This window comes from Melopsittacus undulatus, chromosome 19, assembly GCF_012275295.1.
Source record: "Melopsittacus undulatus isolate bMelUnd1 chromosome 19, bMelUnd1.mat.Z, whole genome shotgun sequence".
In the NCBI taxonomy this organism is placed as follows: Eukaryota; Metazoa; Chordata; class Aves; order Psittaciformes; family Psittaculidae; genus Melopsittacus; species Melopsittacus undulatus.
The window spans coordinates 2,034,543-2,052,690 of NC_047545.1; the positions used below are offsets into that span (position 1 = coordinate 2,034,543).

The window sequence follows — 18,148 nt, forward strand, 5'->3', positions numbered from 1 at the left end:
ATCATTAAGCTTTTATCTTTACTCTCTTACACTCAGCCCCAGCGCTCCTTCAAGCCCCCACCAGGGGGCGCCGCAGCGCTGCTCCCTCTCCGGTACCGACCTCCCAGTGCGCGTCCCCCCCCCGGAGCCCCCGTGCGCGGCCCCGTGCGCGGCCCCGCACAGCCCGGGGGACACTTCCGGGGTGGGGGTTCCCCCGCACCCCTCCTCACCCCCACGTGGGACCGGTCCGCGCTGTCCAATCCCCTCCGCTGTCTGCGGAGCCAGCCAATGGGCGAAGCGGGGCCGCCCCCCCCCCGCTCGACGGGAGGGTATAAAGGGCAGCGCCGGGCGCAGCTGCGGCTCATTCGCATCGTGGTGCGGAACGGGACGGGGACGAGCATCGCGACAGCGCCGGGAGCGCGCACGGATCTATCGCGGTTGGGATTTGCCTTCTCCGCACGGAGCCCGCACGCTCCGGGCGCTCTGGGATTACGATGACTCTGGAGGAGCTGGTGCCTTGCGACAGCCGCAGGTACGTGCGGGCTCCGGGCCCGGAGGTGCGGGGCTGAACCGGGTTCGCCGTTGTTGCTGCCGGTGCTCACCGGGTCTCGTCTCCCCTTCCCCGTGTAGGATGCAGGCGGTGAGCGAGGCCGTGGAGCGGGTGCTGGTGGCAGCGCAGCACCAGGACCGGCTCACAGTGGGGGTGTACGAGTCCGCCAAGCTCATGAATGTGTGAGTACACGGGGGGTGTGTGACCCCCATTCCTTACCTGTAGGTGATGGGGGGTACCGGTGTCCTATGGGTGTCGGGGGGGGTATAACGGCACCATCCGGAGTTGGTTGCTCCTCTAACGCCCCGTGTGCCCACAGGGACCCGGACAGTGTGGTGCTGTGTGTGCTGGCCACCGACGAGGAGGATGAAGGGGACATTGCCCTGCAGATCCACTTCACCCTCATCCAGGCCTTCTGCTGCGATAACGACATCCACATCCTGCGTGTGCTGGGCATGCAGCGCCTGGCCACCATCCTGGGGGAGCCTGAGCCCGGCACCGAGCCCCGTGACCTCCACTGCCTCTTAGTCACGGTGAGTGGGGTGGTGATGCAGGAGTGGGGTGGTGATGCAGGAGTGGGGCAGTGATGCACGTGTGGGGCAGTGATGCACGAGTGGGGCGGTGATGCACGCACTGGGTCCCATGCCAAGGCCTGGGGTGTGAAGGTGATGGTGGTGCTGACTCCGTGTTCCTGCTCCTCAGAACCCGCACACGGACGCCTGGAAGAGCCAAGGGTTGGCAGAGGTGGCCAAATACTGCACCGAGAGCCGCGACAGGAACCAGTGGGTGCCGTCTGTGTGTCTGCAGGAGCGCTGAGCCAGCCCCGGCCCATGCCCGGCTCTGAACCTGAAACAGGAGGGGGGAAACAGTCAAACGGCAGGGAACGGAAGGCGAACGGCCAGTTACAACCAACCAAACCCACCCAAATAACCCTAAACACAAACAGGCACCGATTTCATTGTCATTCATACCGGGAGCGGAGGAAGGAGCAGAGCGGCACCGGTGGGCACGGGAAGGAGGCAGCCGGAGTCCAGCTGTGCCGGCAGCCGGGTCAGACGCTGGCCGGAGCGCGCCGGATCCATGCCAAGGAGTTGTGCTTGGCTGCAGGGAGCCGGGGACTGTGCTGAGGAGCCCTGGGCCATGTGTTGTGAGAGGTGGAGAGCGTGCGATGGTCTCTGTTTGGCAGCTGTGACTGACAGAGGTGAGGACTGCAGGGAACTGCTTCTCCAAGGGAGAGGTTATTGTCTGTACCGATGGACCTGTAATCCGTGTCGAGTTTCTTGCACTCTAAACCACTTGGAGACCTGGAGTTGGATCTATTGCAGAGTTTATTCTTATACTGATGTAAGACAAAAACCCCGAGTTATTTGCAATAAAATACCCAAAGCCAGGGCTGTCTGCGTTCCTTGGAGCTGGGCCTGTTGCACACACACGCAATGGGTGCTGGGGGGGCCGGGTGTGGGTCTGAGGCTCTCTATGAGTGACAGCATCGGGGTCTGTGCATGAGAACCAGCCCCTGAGCTGTGGCCCTGCAGCATGCACAGTCAGACCCCCCCACCACAGTGCAGGCATCCCCAGGGCAATGCATCCTCGCGGTGCCAGTGCTTGTACCAGGGCTGTGGCACCCACAGGGGCCATGGGAGTGGGACCTGAGCTGTGGTGGGCACGGTGCGGGGGGGGATGCTCCCTCCCTCCTTCCCTACCCGGGCAGGAGCAGCCCCAAACCGCAGCCCCCCCCCCCCCCCGGAGCACACATGGACGGGCCCACACGGGAGCCATACACTTGCGTTGGCCCGACCCGGACCCTACCATGGCAGGGTGTGGGGGGGGCATATCCAGCACCGCAGCATCCCCCCCCCCAGTCCTTTCCATCCCATAGAGTGCAACCATTTTCCATGGGAAATTCCTGACCCTCACCCCAAGCAGGGCTGGGGTTGATGTCAATGGGGGTTGGTGTGTGGGGGTCCCAGTGACCTGGGGATGGGGGGAGGTCCACAGATGCAGCCACATTCCCCAGGGTCACCAGGACCTTGCACATCCATACATGGAGGGGATGCGCATACAAGGGGAGGGTCAGGGATGGTGCTGGTTTGGATGGAGGGGGGGGCAAACTGAGCCCCTTGCTGGCTCTGGGGTGGCTGCAGCCAGACAGGGCCAGGCCGGATCCTGCTCTGAGCCCAGCACACAGGGAGGCCACAGCCTCTGATTTATGGGTCTGGTCTGGGCGGCTGCTGGCAGAAGGCAGCTGGGCTGGCCCCGTCCCCAGCCTCTGTCCCCAGCCGCCCCTGCATCCACCCAGAGACACTGGAGAAGCCCCTGGGCTGTGGCTGGGGCTCCAGGGATGCTGGGGGACACCCAGGGCCATGCATTGCCAGGGTGGGGAGCTCGGCTGCAGCGATGCAACCGCCCCATGCACCCCAACACTGCTGGTGCCCAGTCCTGGTGGGACAAGTGCCATTGTCCCCAGGGCCACCCTGGCCATGTCCCTGCAGCCCTGGCTGTGGTGCCAGCAGCTTCCCCAGCCCTGGCTCCAAAGATGGGTTAATTATAGCTGTGGGGAAGCTAAAAACAGCCTTGGGGGGGGAGGGGGGGGTATTTATAGCCCTTGCCCAGCTCTGTGCTGCAGGAGGGTCCATTCATGGCCTCTCATGTGCTGCCAGGCTCGGGCTTTGCACTGGGTTGCCAGGAAAACAAGAGCACAGCAGCAGCATCCCTGATGTGTGCCCCTGTGTTTGAGGGGTTTGGGGAGCTGTGGCATGGGGGGTGCAGGGATCTGACACAGGACCTCTGGGAACAACCCCAGCAAGGCCACATCTCCCTGAGATGCTGTTGGGAATCGCATCCCCTCTGCTCCCCTGTATCCCCCCAGCCCTGGCCCTGCAGTCAGGCATCCCCTGTGGAGGGTGGCACAGCCCAAGGACCATGGCTCAGCCCGAAGCTGCTGCCTCCTGTCCCAGCTCAGCCCTTGGGTCAGACACTGAAACATCCCAACTATTCCAGGCACGCAGGGGAAGTGCGGCTCCGGCCTGCCCATGGCAGCAGCACTGTTACTGCCGGCCTGGAGGCCTCTGCCTTCCAGGAAAGCAATCCCAGTGGTGCAATGCTGCTGCCAGGCAGCTCCAGCACCGGACCTGGGGCTGCTTTGGGATGGGAGCTGCTGGGAAGCTGAGGGAAGAGATGGGGCTGCAGCCAGGGCAGGCAGAGGCCCCTTCCTTTTCTTCTCCTTTTCACCTGGTTTTGTTCTGCTGTGGCTCCATGGGCAGGAGGGCCCCAGAAACATCAGCTCTGATGCTGCTGGGGCAGATGGGGAGCATCAGATTGGTGGGAGCAGCCCCTGTGTGTGGGAGAAGAGGGCTGCAAAGGGGCTGCACCAGCTCAGCCTGCAAGGCTGTGCCACCCAGTGAGGCGGTGGGGATGCTGCTCAGCCTCATCCCACCTGGTTGGGATGAGCAAGGTGGCCTTGGGCAGGAGGAGATGCCTGGAACACCCCAAGGAAAGGGGTGGGAAGGTGTTCACTGACCCCAGCTCTGCAGAAAGCTCCTGCTGTGCCCCCAAGCTGGCAGCACTACGGGGACGTGAGCAGCAACCATGCCAGGTTGCTGCAGGACAGGCTGGGCAGGATGCAGGATGCGGGATGCGGGATGCAGGATGCGGGATGCGGGATGCAGGACAGGCTGGACGGGAGATCTGGCAAAATGAAAAGTGAGCCTTTTTATTGTATTATCAATTTCACTTCTTAACAACAAGTCCACAAAATATTAAACACTGTGCAAGGAATTGGGCTATGGCACACCAGAAATAAAAATCAAAGAGATCCAAAACTGCAGACGTTATGAGGAGCCTACATTACAGACACCGATTACTTCCTAAGTACAGTCTTTACAAACCTTGATTTGTGTTTGGCAACAAGATCAGAGTTTGGCAAATAATAATGCTAATTATAATAGGCCAGAGAGAAGAAATCAAGAGCGCAAAGTATCAGACACGTGGCTTCTGTTCAATGGAGGAAATGCATTACTTTGACTTGTTAAAGTTGACTTTTTAAGCACTCGGAGGAAGGGGAATGGGTTCCAGGCTCCATCAGCCGGTGCCAGGCATCTCCCATCCCTGGGATGGTGCCGGAGACAGGGAGGGGAGGACAAGGCAAATGAAATAGGAGCAGTGTTTCCTCTTCTCCCTTCCTCTTCGCTGTCTCCCTCCTTTCTTTCAGCACCAGCTTGGCCACATGCTAAAGGAAACGCCAGGCGGATTTGGGCACGTGGTTACATCCAAACCCAAGGCGTTTGTGAGGCCGGGGCTGCTGGCACTGCCTGCCCGTGCCTCATCAGGGGTCCCCATTCCCCCTTTGCCATTTGGAGCACTTAAAAAGTCCTGAAAAGTGTCTTTTTTGTTTTGTTTTGTTGGGTTTTTTTTTTGTCTTTTCTATTTTTTTTGCCCAGCAAATGCACGAACAAAGCACAAGCAGCTACCGGAACCTGCACTGATACTGATGCTCTACACAAACACCTACAGGATGAGCACTCATTTACTCAGACGAGGAAAACAAAACCAAACCTCAAAAAGAAAAGAAAACAGAAACCCCACAAACTCGAGGATTTCTCCACCAAACGACTCACCCACTGAGACACCAGCACCCGCCGGCAGCCCCCTGCCCACCCCATGGACCACCGGAGCCCCCAGCCCTGTCCCCATCTTCCTAAGGGACTCCAAGCAGATGCTCCCTGTCCCCTGCTCCCATCTCCAGCCTAAACCTGCCCCTCACTGACCCCCCCCCCGAGACCCCAGGGATGAGCATGGGGGCCCATGCAGGTGGGAGGACAAGGGATGGACCCTGTTTCACTGTGCTGCAGCAGCATCCTATAGCAACACCCCCCCACCATCCATGGGGCTGAGCTGCCCCATGGCCATCCCGGGCACTGTGAAGGGCAGGGTGCAGGCAGGGGGTGCTGGCCCTGGGCAGCACAGGCCGGGTCTCAAGCCAGGAGCAGTGTATGGTAACCGCAGTCACTCGTTGGTGGCTGCCTGGGTCCCCGGCTATAGCACCATGCACAGGTCTCTAACATAGAGGAAGAACCAGCAATCCGGAGTAGAAAAATAAGGCTGGAAACTGTACTGGATTAAGGACAGAGGGAATTCCCCCATGGAGAAGAGAAAGCCCTGCTGAGGCAAAGCCCAGGACCGAGCTCACTCCCCACTGCAGGGGAAGACATCACCCATTGCTGTGCCAGGCGATGCTCAGCGTGGTGGCCAGGGGGCAAGTAGGGCTTGGGGGACATAGAGGGAACTAAATCCACTTCCCTGTGCTCTGCCTGCCCCCAGCACTCCCACGGGGACAGGGGGAAAGCCAGGGGATCACAATAACCTGTCCCAAGGCTGCTGCCAGGACAGGCACAGTGGGATGGGGGGGGGAACAGGAGGTGTAAAATGCTCAGATCAGCAAAGGACCCCAAGAAAGCAGCTGCAAGACGGACACGGGAGGTGCCAAGGTTTGGGTTAGTGTTCAAAACGTGTGTAGGGGGGTTCCAAGTTGGTTTTAAAAGGCAAGTGACCACGTACTTAAAGAAAGGGATGGAAAGATACTGCAACCAAGAAGGGTAAATGGAGCAGCTCTGCTAACCACAGCCTCTGCCAATGCTGCTGAGCTGGCTGCAGGGCCGGTTGGTACTGGAGAGGGGCTGGATGCACTCAGCCAATACTCCAGAGCCCATCTCTGTGTCAGGGCAGGAAGAACCTCTGAAGCTGCCCTGATGACAACCTGTCCTCTCTGGGTACTAGCCACGCTCTGCTCCAATCCCTGCCTTTGTGCCGGCCTCTGGCACTGGAACACCATGAGCCTCTGAAGAGCAGCCAGCAAAGCCTCCCAGTACCCTGCCTGGGCCGTGAAGTCCGACCAGCCTGAGCACTGTGCAGTATGTGCTGTGATCATGACACAAAGCATCATGACACCAAAAGGTGAACCAGAGCCTCCTCCAGGCTCCTTCCGGCAGCCACAGCCATGGGAAGCACTCCCTGTCCCATGAAGGCATCAGCCGCCTGTGGTTTCCATCCCAGTGGGAGGTCGGGGCATTTAAAACCAAATCCAAAGCATTGAGGGAGGGGGAAAACTCCCAAGGTTTCCCATCAGGTGTGTTGGCTTGTTTCCTTTTCTCCTTCTCTTCCCAAAACTGAAACCGTCATTGCCTGGATTCACACCCCGGCATGGGGTTCAGGATAACTGGGAATGGGTCTGGGCATGCTGGTTTGGAAATGGAACCGTGCCTCTGCCTACCGTGGGGTAGCAGCTCCAGTGACAAGGGGGAAACACAGTGGGACTTCCCTGAGCTCTGGTATTTCCTCCTGAGCATCCACCTGCCCCAGCACGGAGCTCTGGTGCTGCCCTTGGGGCTCTGTGGTGGGCAGTGGGAGGAAGGCTCCTGCTTGTCCCCTCTTCCTCACGTTCTCCCCGGTGCTGCAACGTTTAACACTGATGAGCAGAGCGCTCCCATTGATATGGCATGTCCAGATTTCCAAGGGATGGGAAAAGGACTTAGTTCTTCTACAGCCTTACCCCCATCTCCCCGAATTAACTGGGTTCTGTGGAACAAGTTCCATTTGCTGCTCTTGGTAAGAGAAAGGGAGATGGGGAATGCTCACAGATCTGCCCAATTTAGTGTTTTGAACGAAGACTCACAAAAGGCAAACTCAAAAAGGACTTTCCATGTGATATGGCACAACTGAAAGCTCCCCCCCTCCCCCCCCCGCCCCAGTACAATCCTGGTTGGGAAAACCAGTGATAACAGCACAGAGAAACCCCCAGAGCCATCAGAGCAGCTCAAGCCTGGCCTCTCCCATGCCTCAGGCTTCCTAGCATTGCTCATGGAAACTCTTCGCCAATGGATATGACACTAGAGAGCGTGTTCCTGTGGTCCCATCCCCTCCTGCAAGCAGAGCTCTGCAGCACAAGGAGGGAGCCTCTTGGCCTTCATCCTCCTCCTCCCGGCCCCAGCCTCAGTTTACCCATTCCAACAGTGGTTTTCCAAGCGGTGTTCTGGTTGGTTTTCCTTTTTAGGACTGGGTTTCTACAGAATAACTCCCCACCTGGACTCTTCTCCCTCGTTCCCTCCTCAAGGAACAGAGCAAACTCTTGCAACAATGTGCTAATTACAAACTAATTGGATGAGACCCACTCAGAGCTTTGTTCAAAGCTTCTATGGGGAGGTCCCACTGCTTAGATCTTGCATTGGCAGATGCAATAAGAACCCCCACTGCCTCCACCACCCTGGTACCAACTACAAATGTCGCTATTAAAAATACACCCCCCCACCCCCCTTCCCCAAATCATGGGGTTTGGGTTTGTTCTTTCCCTTCTCCTTTGTAAGTGTTGACCCCTCTCAGAGCAGCACCTGCCCTGGAGCAGGCACCCGTCCCTAAAACCACTTGCAATGTTTTACACCCCCCCCCAATCCCTCCCTCCCCCTCCCCCCCCGATTTAAACTCTATTTGAATCCAACATTTAGTATTTACCCCTCGGCACAGTTATAAGTTTGTATCTTGGTTTCAGTTGATGGAGAACAGTGCCCTGCCTGAGAGATCACACACGCCACAGCGAGCAAAGCTATAGGATGATACAAGGCTTTTTGTCCTTAAAAGGGTTCTCCGAAGCGGGCACTCCAACCAGCAGTGGGTCATTCCTGGCGTGTTGCTCACAGTAATTCATTAGCTCAGAGGATGCTTTCGAGACCTAAAGGATGCAAAACAGCAGAAGGTTAGTGAGAACATTCAGGTGAAGGTGCAAAGCTCAGCCCATGGTCAGCACCAATGACCCCTTCTCTGCGGGGAGGAAGAGAACCCATGTTCTGCTTTTTGGAACAGACACTTTGTGGAGCTGGCAACAAGAAGAGGGAGGAAATGGACATCAGAAAAGACAAAGTTTGGAAGGTCTGATATAAATAAAGCAGTGGCTACGTGAAAAATGGTCTGAGATTGGAAAGGAGATATTATTGTCCTAATTTTTAAGGGCTTTGGGATAAAAAAGGAGAAATAAAAGCCTGCCGGAGCGGCCACCCTCTGATGTTAAAAAAGGAGGTTTTGAAATTGTTTGAAACTATTACTTAAGGCTCTGCTTATTTTAGTTCAAAGGTGTCTGCTGGGAAGTGGGAGCCCAGAGCAGCCCGGCAGAGATGGGGCCGTGGTGGTGGGCAGCAAGGAAGGCAGGAGGCACGGGGGGAGCTCAGGCAGGGAGGTGCTGGCAGCTGGAGACCAGCATCAGCCCCCTTTTATCTTCATTAACTTAATAGCAGGTCGAACGTGTGGCAAACCCAAAACACAGACACGACCACACCACATCTGGAAGACCCAGATGTGCCCTGCTGCAGCTGCAGAGCCTTATGGCAGCGGTTGCCTTCCGAGGATCCAGCTGCTTGGCTCCAGGAGGACTTGTCCTTCTCAGCTGAGCTAAGCCTTGATTAGGGGCTCCTAAATCTAGGGCACCTACATGCCACCTCCCTGCTCCCTCAGCTCTGCTTCCCTCGCTGCAGCACCAGCCAAGGGTCACTTGCAGAGGATGCTGCAGCACACAGCCAGCAGGAACCTGTAGATGCGAGTTGTCATTCTTAAACCCTTCAGCAGCAACTGAGAGTGCAAAGAGAGGAGGAGGAAAGGTGATTTGGGCAAACCCCATTTAACCTGTGCTTCCACAGCACAGGGTAGGAACCCCCCTCCTCCCTTTTTGGTGTTTCCTGGAATGGCAGGTCCAGAGACTGCATCGGACACGGTGCTTTTGTGGGGAGTCTCCAGGTATTACTGCAATATTAACTACTGAAGTCTTAACCAGTAATGAACACCTCTAATGATCACAAACTGCTGCTGGCCTGCACTTCAGCATAATAATCACATACATTGGGATCCAACAGCAAAACTGCTCTGCAGAGACAAGGTCAAGGCTCTACCTTAACTCCATCACATCAAACAGTAATTGCTCCTAATTGCTCCCAGGGCAGCCCCTTCCCCTTATCTCCCAAGCTCAGCTGCGAGGTGGGGAGAGCAGGAGCTGGAGGAGCAAACACTCATTTAACCCTGCACTTAGGAGCTGGCTGACTTGGCACACTCGCCCGAGAGCTGGGTTTGCAGATCACAACTCACCCACATAGCACATCTTCTCCACTCAGCCTAAATAGCAGCATGCTGCGGTCTCACCACTGCTCTTTCCCAGCAAGGCATTTAAGACAGTGGCAGCTACAAAGGCTGCTAAGTATACACACACCCTCCATCCTGCCCGGCGTGCATCCTTTGGGATGCTGGAGCTGAGACATGGTCATTCTTAGCAGAGTCAACAACGTCTGTGCTGGGGGAAGACCTGTAATTTAGTTTTTCTTCCCTAAATTGGCCTTGCTGATGGGTGCATCACTGGAGTCTGGAAAGTGGTGGCCCTAAAAACAGCTACAAAACCTCATGCCTTGATATATATATATATGTATATATATTTATATATATATACCCAAAGCAGTAGCAGCTCCTCTGACACATCAAAACCAGAGATGACAGAGGACCTGCTGCTACAGACTTAGCAGGGATGGAAAGTCAAAGAAAATATTCTTTGACCAGTAAAACTGCATTAAAAACTTTCAGGTGGATTTAACACCTGTGTGGTTTATGGTGTTCCTTTCACTGTGCCTTTCATCACCATGCAGGAGGGTTTCCTCTGCGTGACAAGTGACTTTCCATGAACGTGTTCCCTCCTTCCCTTCCTCCCAGGGAGTTTCTGACTGCAGCCTGCCTGGAACATGAGGCCACTGAGGCTGGCAGAGCCCTGATGCCAGCAGCAGGACACTCTCATGGGATGCTGTGGCTGTGAGCACATTACTTGCTCCAACTTCCCAGTGCCAAAGGGAGCTTTATTTCCATGTGAGCCAGCACGCAGCTGAGCATGGACTCTGGTTTGCTATCCTGGACAACTGCAGCACAAAATTAACTCCCTGGTTGTACCACAAACATGCCTCAAACCAGAGTGAAGGCATGTCACCATCCTCATTCACAAGAACTGGGAACAGGAGCAGTGGAGAAATAACTGCAAGCAGCAATGTTCTGAGAGAAACTGCATATAGACAGTGAGGCCATCCTGCAAAAAGATGGGGCAAGAAGACTGGAATGTATGTGAGCATGCCAGCAGAGCTTTCCTGTGTCCATCCCCTGCAGCTTCAGGGTCTTCACAGGTTGCATGTGGCCAGCTGAGCCCCAGGAACCTAATGACAGTGGCTGCCTGGCTTCTGGATTGTGTGATCACCTCCAAAACCTGGGAAAAGCTGCCCAGGCCACAACCTTACCAGTGCCTGTAGGAAAGGGTCTCATAGAAACATAGAATGGTTTGGGCTGGAAAGAACCTTATGATCATCCAGTTCCAACCCCTGCCATGGGCAGGGATGCTCCACACTAGACTGTGCAACCTGGCCTTGAACACTGCCAGGGATGGGGCATTTACCACTTCCCTGGGCACTCTGTGCCAGCGCCTCAGCATCCTCACAGTAAAGAGCTTCTTCCTTAGATCTAACCTGAACTTGCCCTGTTTCAGTCTGAACCCATCACCCCTTGTCCTGTCACTGCAGTCCCTGATGAAGGGTCCCTCTCCAGCATCCTTGTAGCTCCTTTCAGACACTGGAAGCTGCTCTGAGGTCTCCATGCAGCTTCTCTTCTCCAGGCTGAACAGCCCCAATGTTCTCAGCCTGGCTCCATACAGGAGCTGCTCCAACCCCTGACCCCTGTGGCCTCCTCTGGACTCACTCCAACAGCTCCATGTCCTTCTTATGCTGAGGACACCTAACTGCACACAGTGCTGTGGGGGTGAGTCTCACAAGAGCAGAACAGAAGGGCACAATCCCTCCCTGGACCTGCTGGTCACGCTCCTTTGGATGCAGCCCAGGGTACGGTTCATTTCTGTGCTGTAAGCACACACTGTGCAGTTCCTCATCAACCCAAGCCCTTTCTCCACAGGGCTGCTCTGAATCACCTCTCCTGGACATGCTGCAGTACCCAAGGCAGAGACACTGCAGCAGCATGAAAGCGTGTGGGGAAAACCCAAAGCACTTGCCCGAGGGTGCATCCCTGCCAGCCCAGATGCCACATGTGCCATGTGCTCACCTTGATCCTCTCGATGCCAGCTTCAATGCGGAGCTGCTCCACCAGCTTGCGGGCCTGCGCTATGTTGTTAGTTGTTGACATTGTCTGCCATTGGCTCCAGGCCCCAGCACACGAGAATACTGCAGAACAACAAGGGGGAAGAGGAGGGTTTACACCGTGTGGGAAGCCCCTGTGCCACAGGGCACCAACCTCCACCAGGGCTGTGCACCACTGGCCTCAGTGCCAGCCACGTGCAAGCTTCCATGAGCTCTAAACTGATGACACCAACTTCATGTTTCCTGATCTTGCTTCAGGTTCTCCTTTCCTTTAAGCAGCACTCGTGGTCCTGGGGGACCCTCTTCAGGCTTCCTTTTTTTAAATTAATTAAAAAAAAAAACCCAACCAAAAAAACAATCAACCAAAACCCCACAAAACAATAGCCAACCAACCAAAAACCATCCAACCAAAACCCCACAAAACAACAGCCAACCAACCAAAAACCATCCAACCAAATCCCCACCAAAACAACAGCCAACCAACCAAAAACCATCCAACCAAATCCCCACCAAAACAACAGCCAACCAACCAAAAACCATCCAACCAACCAAATCCCCAACCAACCAACCAAAAACCATCCAACCAACCAAATCCCCACCAAAACTTGCTTCAAAATGAAACTTTTCCTGCAGAAAGTCCTGCCAGATGCATTCAACTGACTGGAAAAGCAAAGAGGGATCTTCCAGGCTGTGGAACCTGCTTGCAGCAAGGCAAGGGGAAGGTAGATGGGAACGATGCTGGGCTGTGAGCACACACAGACCCTGGATGTTCACCTTTGCTTTTCATCTCCTTGGTGCACAAGTGCCTTTGTTCTGCCCTGACTCCTGTGTCAGGATTTGCTCTGCACAAAGAGGTTCTGAGCAGCAACTAGAAACACTCAATACTGAACACACTCAGACCTAAGCTCTTTCTCCATTATTCTGTAAATCAATGATCCTCAAGAGTAGGAAATGCAGTTAAGGTGATGGCTGGTCCCAGGCTGGCTGGAAAGCCAGGGCTCAGGTAAGGGACAGAGGTTTCTCAGATGCCAACACACAGGATGGAAGCAGGGGACAGGCAGTGAGGGACAGGCAGAGATGAGGCTGGATATGAAAGCACTGAAGCACCAATGCCTCATCTCTCATGGCAGGGAGATGAGGCATTGGTGTTAGGCAATGTGTAAGGCAGTTAAACAACCTTCCTCAACATTCCAAAGCAGCAACTGAAAGAAGTTTGTCTATGAGACCAATGCAATGCATTACTGTCACTGTGGAGCAGCACAGCAGAGAGCAGCTCTGACCACACCATCCGAATCAGACTCCTATGGTCAGACATTGTTCTCGGGTCATTCCTTTAGGATCATCTCTGTGGGGCTGCTGCAGAGGTGTCAGGAAAAGTCACTTCCTTGCTCTGCCCGGCAGTGACTCAGCCCCTGATCATTCAGTAATGGTGGGGAACAGTGGGAGAGGGAAAGCGAGCACCCAAGTATCACCTCCCACCACCTGACAAGCATGAGATGATGCAGGGAGGAGGAAAGAGCCAAAGCAAACATGGGGTCAGATACTGGAGTGGTCCCAGTGCTCCAGTCAGATGCCCACTGCAGCCCTTCTGTGTTAGGTTTAATTAGAGACTCTCCTGTCTTCTCCCTAGGACCAGCAGCTTCAAAGCAGATGCTGAACTGGTGCCTTCACTGCAGGGCAGAGAGGGGGGAGTGTCTGCCCCATCTAAAATCCTAGCAGACTTGAGCTGTCTCGCCTATGTTTAGACATTAAGGGAGTTTATTCCAGACCACAGCAGCACTCTGAAGGATGATTTTGCTTGGCAGCAGCATGCAATGTGTGCTGAACCTTTCAATCCAGCTTCGTTTGCTGGGGGAGAAAACAACTGGTGCTTCAGACAGCATTACCAGCTCTGCCATGGGAGGATTCCCTGAATAAACAGGGTGATTCGGGAATCTCCGCCTCTCCAGTCCTGGAAGATGTTCGTCAGGGCAAGATGGGAAACCATGCTATTGAAATAAAGGCTGGCACTGTGGAAAGTGGGAGAGGGAGGAGGCTGCTCCTCTAGGGAAGGATCTTTCTCTCCGATCTGAAGCATTTCAAACCAGCTCAGGCACCATTAGGACTAGGGAAAAACTGTCTCAAAGTCAAGTTCTTCCTAAATCTGGACTGGGAACCTGAAAAACCTCCCCTACTGCAAAAAGGTCATCCCTCATTGACAAAACAATTGGTCAGCTACATAAAGAGCTAGCAAGCAGCTGGAGAAAAGAACCCAAACAGATCCAACTTCTGTTTGCAGCAACATCACCTGCTTGTACTTTCCCAGCTTCCCGTTTATGGAACAAGGCTGATGAATCAGTCGAGGGCAAGTTACTTAAGGGAACTTCTGCCACAGCACTCATGTCCTGGTCCCTGCAGCATCCCACAGCTTGCACTTCATAGGGCCCCCCAGCCTGTGTTTTATTAAGTACAGCATGAAGAGTCCTGTTGTGTGGCAGGAATTATCAATCCCAGTATCAAACCTTGGCAAGGGGGGGGGGAAAGTTTTCCTCTTACTCTGCCCATTGAAAGCTATAGGCTTCATGGAGTCTTTGCAAAGCAGAAGCAACACCTGTAAATCAGAAAGAACACTTTGCTTGAGTCATTACAGCACCAAAGCAGGCAAGTATCTGTCCTCCCCTGCCCCTCTGCTGACAACTGCTTTCCAGCATCATTGTCACCTGCCAGCCAGCCAGCCCCTGCTTTGCCTAGGGCAGCAATGCACTTTGCCTCTCCCAAACACAAAGAGCAGCATCAAACTCCACGAGGACAGGTTCAGCAGCTTTATAGCAACAGAATCTGTCACAGCAGCTTCTACTTCCTCATCTGCCCTCACCCAGTGACCACGATGCAGGGCTGCCTGCGTGCTGCACTGACAGCACAGTTCCTCTTTCAGTGTTCTACATTTCCAAGTACAAATTGCAGCAGCTGAGCTCTTAGAAATGCCAAGGGGAGTTTGGTCGGATGCTGCCCTAAGGCTCCTCAGTCCAGACCCGCTGATGGCACAGGTTTGGTCAGCACCGCAACCACAGCCACGTGCTCCCATGCTCTGAGAGATGAAGCAGGACCTGCATCACTTTCAAGTCCAGGCTGCTGGCACAGGTCAGGGAACAGGACTGCTCTGTCCAGACAGGGTTTAAAACCTGCTTCTGTCATCTTGGAGAGCGATTAACTACACATGTCATCACCAACTGGACACCATCAATACAGAAGACACAGTGGCTTTGCTGCATGGCACAAAGGGGGGTCCTTGGGGTGTTTTAAAAGCCAAACCAAACCTTAAAGATGGCATTCAGCAGACTCGTGTATAGAGGAATGTGGAAGAAAAGCCATGCAGAAGAGGAGTAAAGTGTGTGCAATGCAAATCAAGATGACATGCAGGATGCAGCAAAGTCATGCCTTCTCTTAAAGAAATGGGCATTGGAAACGGACAGGGAGGTGATGTCTGCAGCTGGGCTGGGGAAGCAGCACAGGACGGTGAGGACACTGAGGTCTCATGCACATCCTCCTGCCTCCGCTCTGTCATTTGACTGCGGAGAAATAACCCCTAGAGCTTGGCTTCCTTCCTGCAAGCCTTTGGTGTTGGGCCACAGCCGACCTCCTCCTGCTCCTGCCTGCAGAGAGCGGCCAGTGCCTGCCCAGGGCAGGCTTTTCCTTTCCTGGTATCGACTGGTGACTCTGCAGAATGAGAACACCACTGCGTTCTGCCCAGTCATGCGTGGACATCATTCAGCAGGAATAAACCTTCCCGTATCTTTGCCAAAGCACTGTGTGCTCCCCCGGCTGATCCATCTTCCACCTCTGCCCAGCAGCATTCCTGCCTACAAAGGACAACCCAATTTTCGGGAACTACTCCTATTGCGTTAACACGACGTTAACTCCGGGTGCGTTTCTCATGCGGGTAGTTCCAAGAGGGCTGAAGTCATCAGATGGTCTTGCAGCTGCCTCTCCTGTTGCTCCAGCTGCAGGTCCCAGACTGGGGAGGTATGAACAGGGCTTGGGGCTGCAGGGAGATTTCACACCTAAGAGGTGCAAAACCACTGCTGCAGGAAGGGAAACACCCCAAATTAATGCGAAGTAAGAGAAGGCAAAAGCGTGGAAGAGATCAGCGGTGTTCCAAGGTCAACGCCAAAGAAAGCAGCAGTGAGGGAGGGTTATGAAAGCTTCCAGCCAGTAAACAGGGAGTCAGGAGTGCAGGCGAGGAGCAGAGCAGACTGGAGAATGCAGCAAACAAGTCCCGAGGTATGATCTGGCTACAACACAAACATCCTGTGAGCACTTCTGCCTATTTTAGGAAAAGCACTGGAAGACAGAGTCCCAACAGTCACATCAGCACAAATCCTGCACCACTCAGGATCTGCTGGTTGAAACTGTGTATTTCACCTCGACCTAGAATGGTTAGGCTTGGAAAGCACCTTAAACTTTCCGTTGAGGGTGGCAGAGCACTGGAACAGGCTGCCCAAGGCGATTGTGGAGTCTCCCTCTCTGGAGACATTCCCAACCCGTCTGGACGTGTTCCTGTGTAACCTGCTCTGGGTGGCCCTTTCTTGGCAGGGGATTGGACTGGATGATGTCCAGAGGTCCCGTCCTACCCAAATGATTCTGGGATTATGAACTGAAGGCATGTCTGGATGCTCGTAATTGTGTCCTGCATCATCTCAGTCTCTGACCCGAGCACAATCTCAAATATCCTCTTCTAGATCAGGTTTCATCATTAAACAAAAGAATTTGAAGGATCACAGTAAGTGTTACAAAAGCAGCTTTCTTGTGTTCACATTCTTCATATACCTTCAGCAAAAACAGTCTTTCGGTGTTTGCAACGCAGGGTGCTTCAGGCAGTGTATTACTATTGGTATTCCAATGTTTCCATCGAGGCAAGCGTGAAAAGGGCATTTACATGGGACTGTTTTGTACTGTCAGTACCGAGGATCTGTACTGCAAAGCCCTCTAACATCAAAGCAAGATGGATTTAAGACGCTGGAGTACACATCTCTATTTCTCACAAAGGCTTTCTTTTTCATAAGCCAATTCTCCCCCCATCAGGTAGACTGCAAAGGTAATGATTTGGTGACTTTCTTGTCCCACTAAGGACAAAACCCAAGCATCCCAAACCAGCACAGCTCTTGAGTCAGAGGCACACAGCAGCAGTGCTGACAGCAGGGCTGGCTCTGATGAGCCGTGACTCAGCACAAGCTCATGTCAAAGCAGACACCTCCTCCATCGAGCATCTTGTCTGGCTCTGGGCAGGGCTTTGCCCACTTTCAGCCCTTTCATCCATGTCTTAACCTTGCTCCCGCGGAGGCGAGGACGGATCATGGAGCAAGGTCACAGCGGGACAGGGTTTGGCAGCCTGCGCTTTGCTCCATGCATGGAGGGCCTCACCCTGCCCTCAGCACTGCACCGAAACGTTCCACCAGCATCCAGGTCACGAGGATGAAACTGCCACCCTCGGCACCGCAGCGTGCCGAGAAACCAGGCTTGCCTCAGCACGCCTCTGAGCTGCACCTTGGGAGAGCCGGTGCTGTGCTGCAAGGCTGACACCCAAAACTGGTAACCATTGACTCGGCACAAAGCCCTTTCTCTTTTATGCAATGGGTGCCACCTGCACGCTCCCACCCACAGCCTCGTCAGCCCAACTGCAGGAAGCATTACACTAGGAAAGAAATATGCACCGATCCCTCTGGTTTCTGGATTTTTCCCATACTTCTCATAGCTGGAAGCAGCCACTCCTAAGCAGGGTAAATAAACAAGTGAAGAGCAGAGTAACTGCCAGCTAGGCTGCTTTTGTCTTCCCCCCCTGCAGATTAAAACCAAACCTGTGCCATTTGTGTTTATGGCTGTCCCTGTGCTGAGCTGCCCGCTGCACAGCACACCTCCCACAGCCTTCATGACCTGCAGCTCACAGCCAGGCTTGGCTGGAGCATCATCATCTTCTGGACATCCTCTCATCATGAGGCCAGTGTGACGAGGGAGCAGGGTACACTGTGCTGATGAAGGGACATGGGGAGCTCATAGTGTTCCAGGCTGTTCCTGGATCTTAGCCTTAACCAAACTGAGCTTTTAAAGAACAGCCCAACCACCGGCAGTGTTCACTGCAGTACAGCACAGTGTGTGTTGCTGAAGGGTGAAACATCCCACACCACTGAGACAGCACCAAGTCTGGAGCCACAGATGTGCATGAAACCATCTCCCACGCGATCACAGGCAATGCAGGATCAGTGCTGGCAGCCCAAGGGCATCCCACCCTGGCTGGAGAGGCAAGCACCTCCAGCACACAGCCTGCCATGCTCAGAGCCCCATGTTATCGAGCAGCTCCCTCCTAGGATAAAGCTGCAACTCCTCCACCATGGCCCTGGAGTGAGGCCAGGCAGCCGGCGGCAGCCCCAGCATGGGAGTGGAGCAACACACACCTCTCTGGAGCAACCCTGTGCCGGCCTTGAGACAGGCTGGTGCC

General features: G+C 54.6%; 2 protein-coding genes across 4 annotated transcripts in view; one reads left to right on the plus strand and one right to left on the minus strand.

Annotated features, from left to right (window-relative positions):
- Positions 1–331: 331 nt before the first annotated feature.
- GADD45B (growth arrest and DNA damage inducible beta) lies at positions 332–1,919 on the plus strand. The gene is made up of 4 exons (XM_005140785.3): positions 332–511; positions 610–711; positions 849–1,062; positions 1,232–1,919. Exons 1-4 carry the CDS (start codon positions 474–476, stop codon positions 1,343–1,345), a joined length of 468 nt encoding a protein of 155 aa, XP_005140842.1. The 5' UTR covers positions 332–473; the 3' UTR covers positions 1,346–1,919.
- Positions 1,920–8,039: 6,120 nt separating this feature from the next.
- The window catches only part of GNG7 (G protein subunit gamma 7), a 58,762-nt gene continuing 48,653 nt past the window's right edge, over positions 8,040–18,148 (minus strand). For all 3 annotated transcript variants that reach the window (XM_034071007.1, XM_034071008.1, XM_034071009.1), the window contains 2 exons: positions 11,642–11,760; positions 8,040–8,249 (listed from right to left, as the gene is read on the minus strand). In XM_034071007.1, coding sequence (XP_033926898.1) covers positions 8,124–8,249; positions 11,642–11,722 — 207 coding nt within the window. In that variant the 5' untranslated portion in view covers positions 11,723–11,760 and the 3' untranslated portion in view covers positions 8,040–8,123. The remainder of the gene's footprint in view (positions 8,250–11,641; positions 11,761–18,148) is intronic.

Bases quoted from the DNA above. Each gene is read 5' to 3' on its own strand.
- GADD45B (XM_005140785.3), top strand. From the start codon at position 474: ATGACTCTGGAGGAGCTGGTGCCTTGCGACAGCCGCAG. The intron at 712-848 runs GTGAGTACACGG...GTGTGCCCACAG, and splicing joins TCCGCCAAGCTCATGAATGT to GGACCCGGACAGTGTGGTGC. The intron at 1,063-1,231 runs GTGAGTGGGGTG...CCTGCTCCTCAG, and splicing joins TCCACTGCCTCTTAGTCACG to AACCCGCACACGGACGCCTG.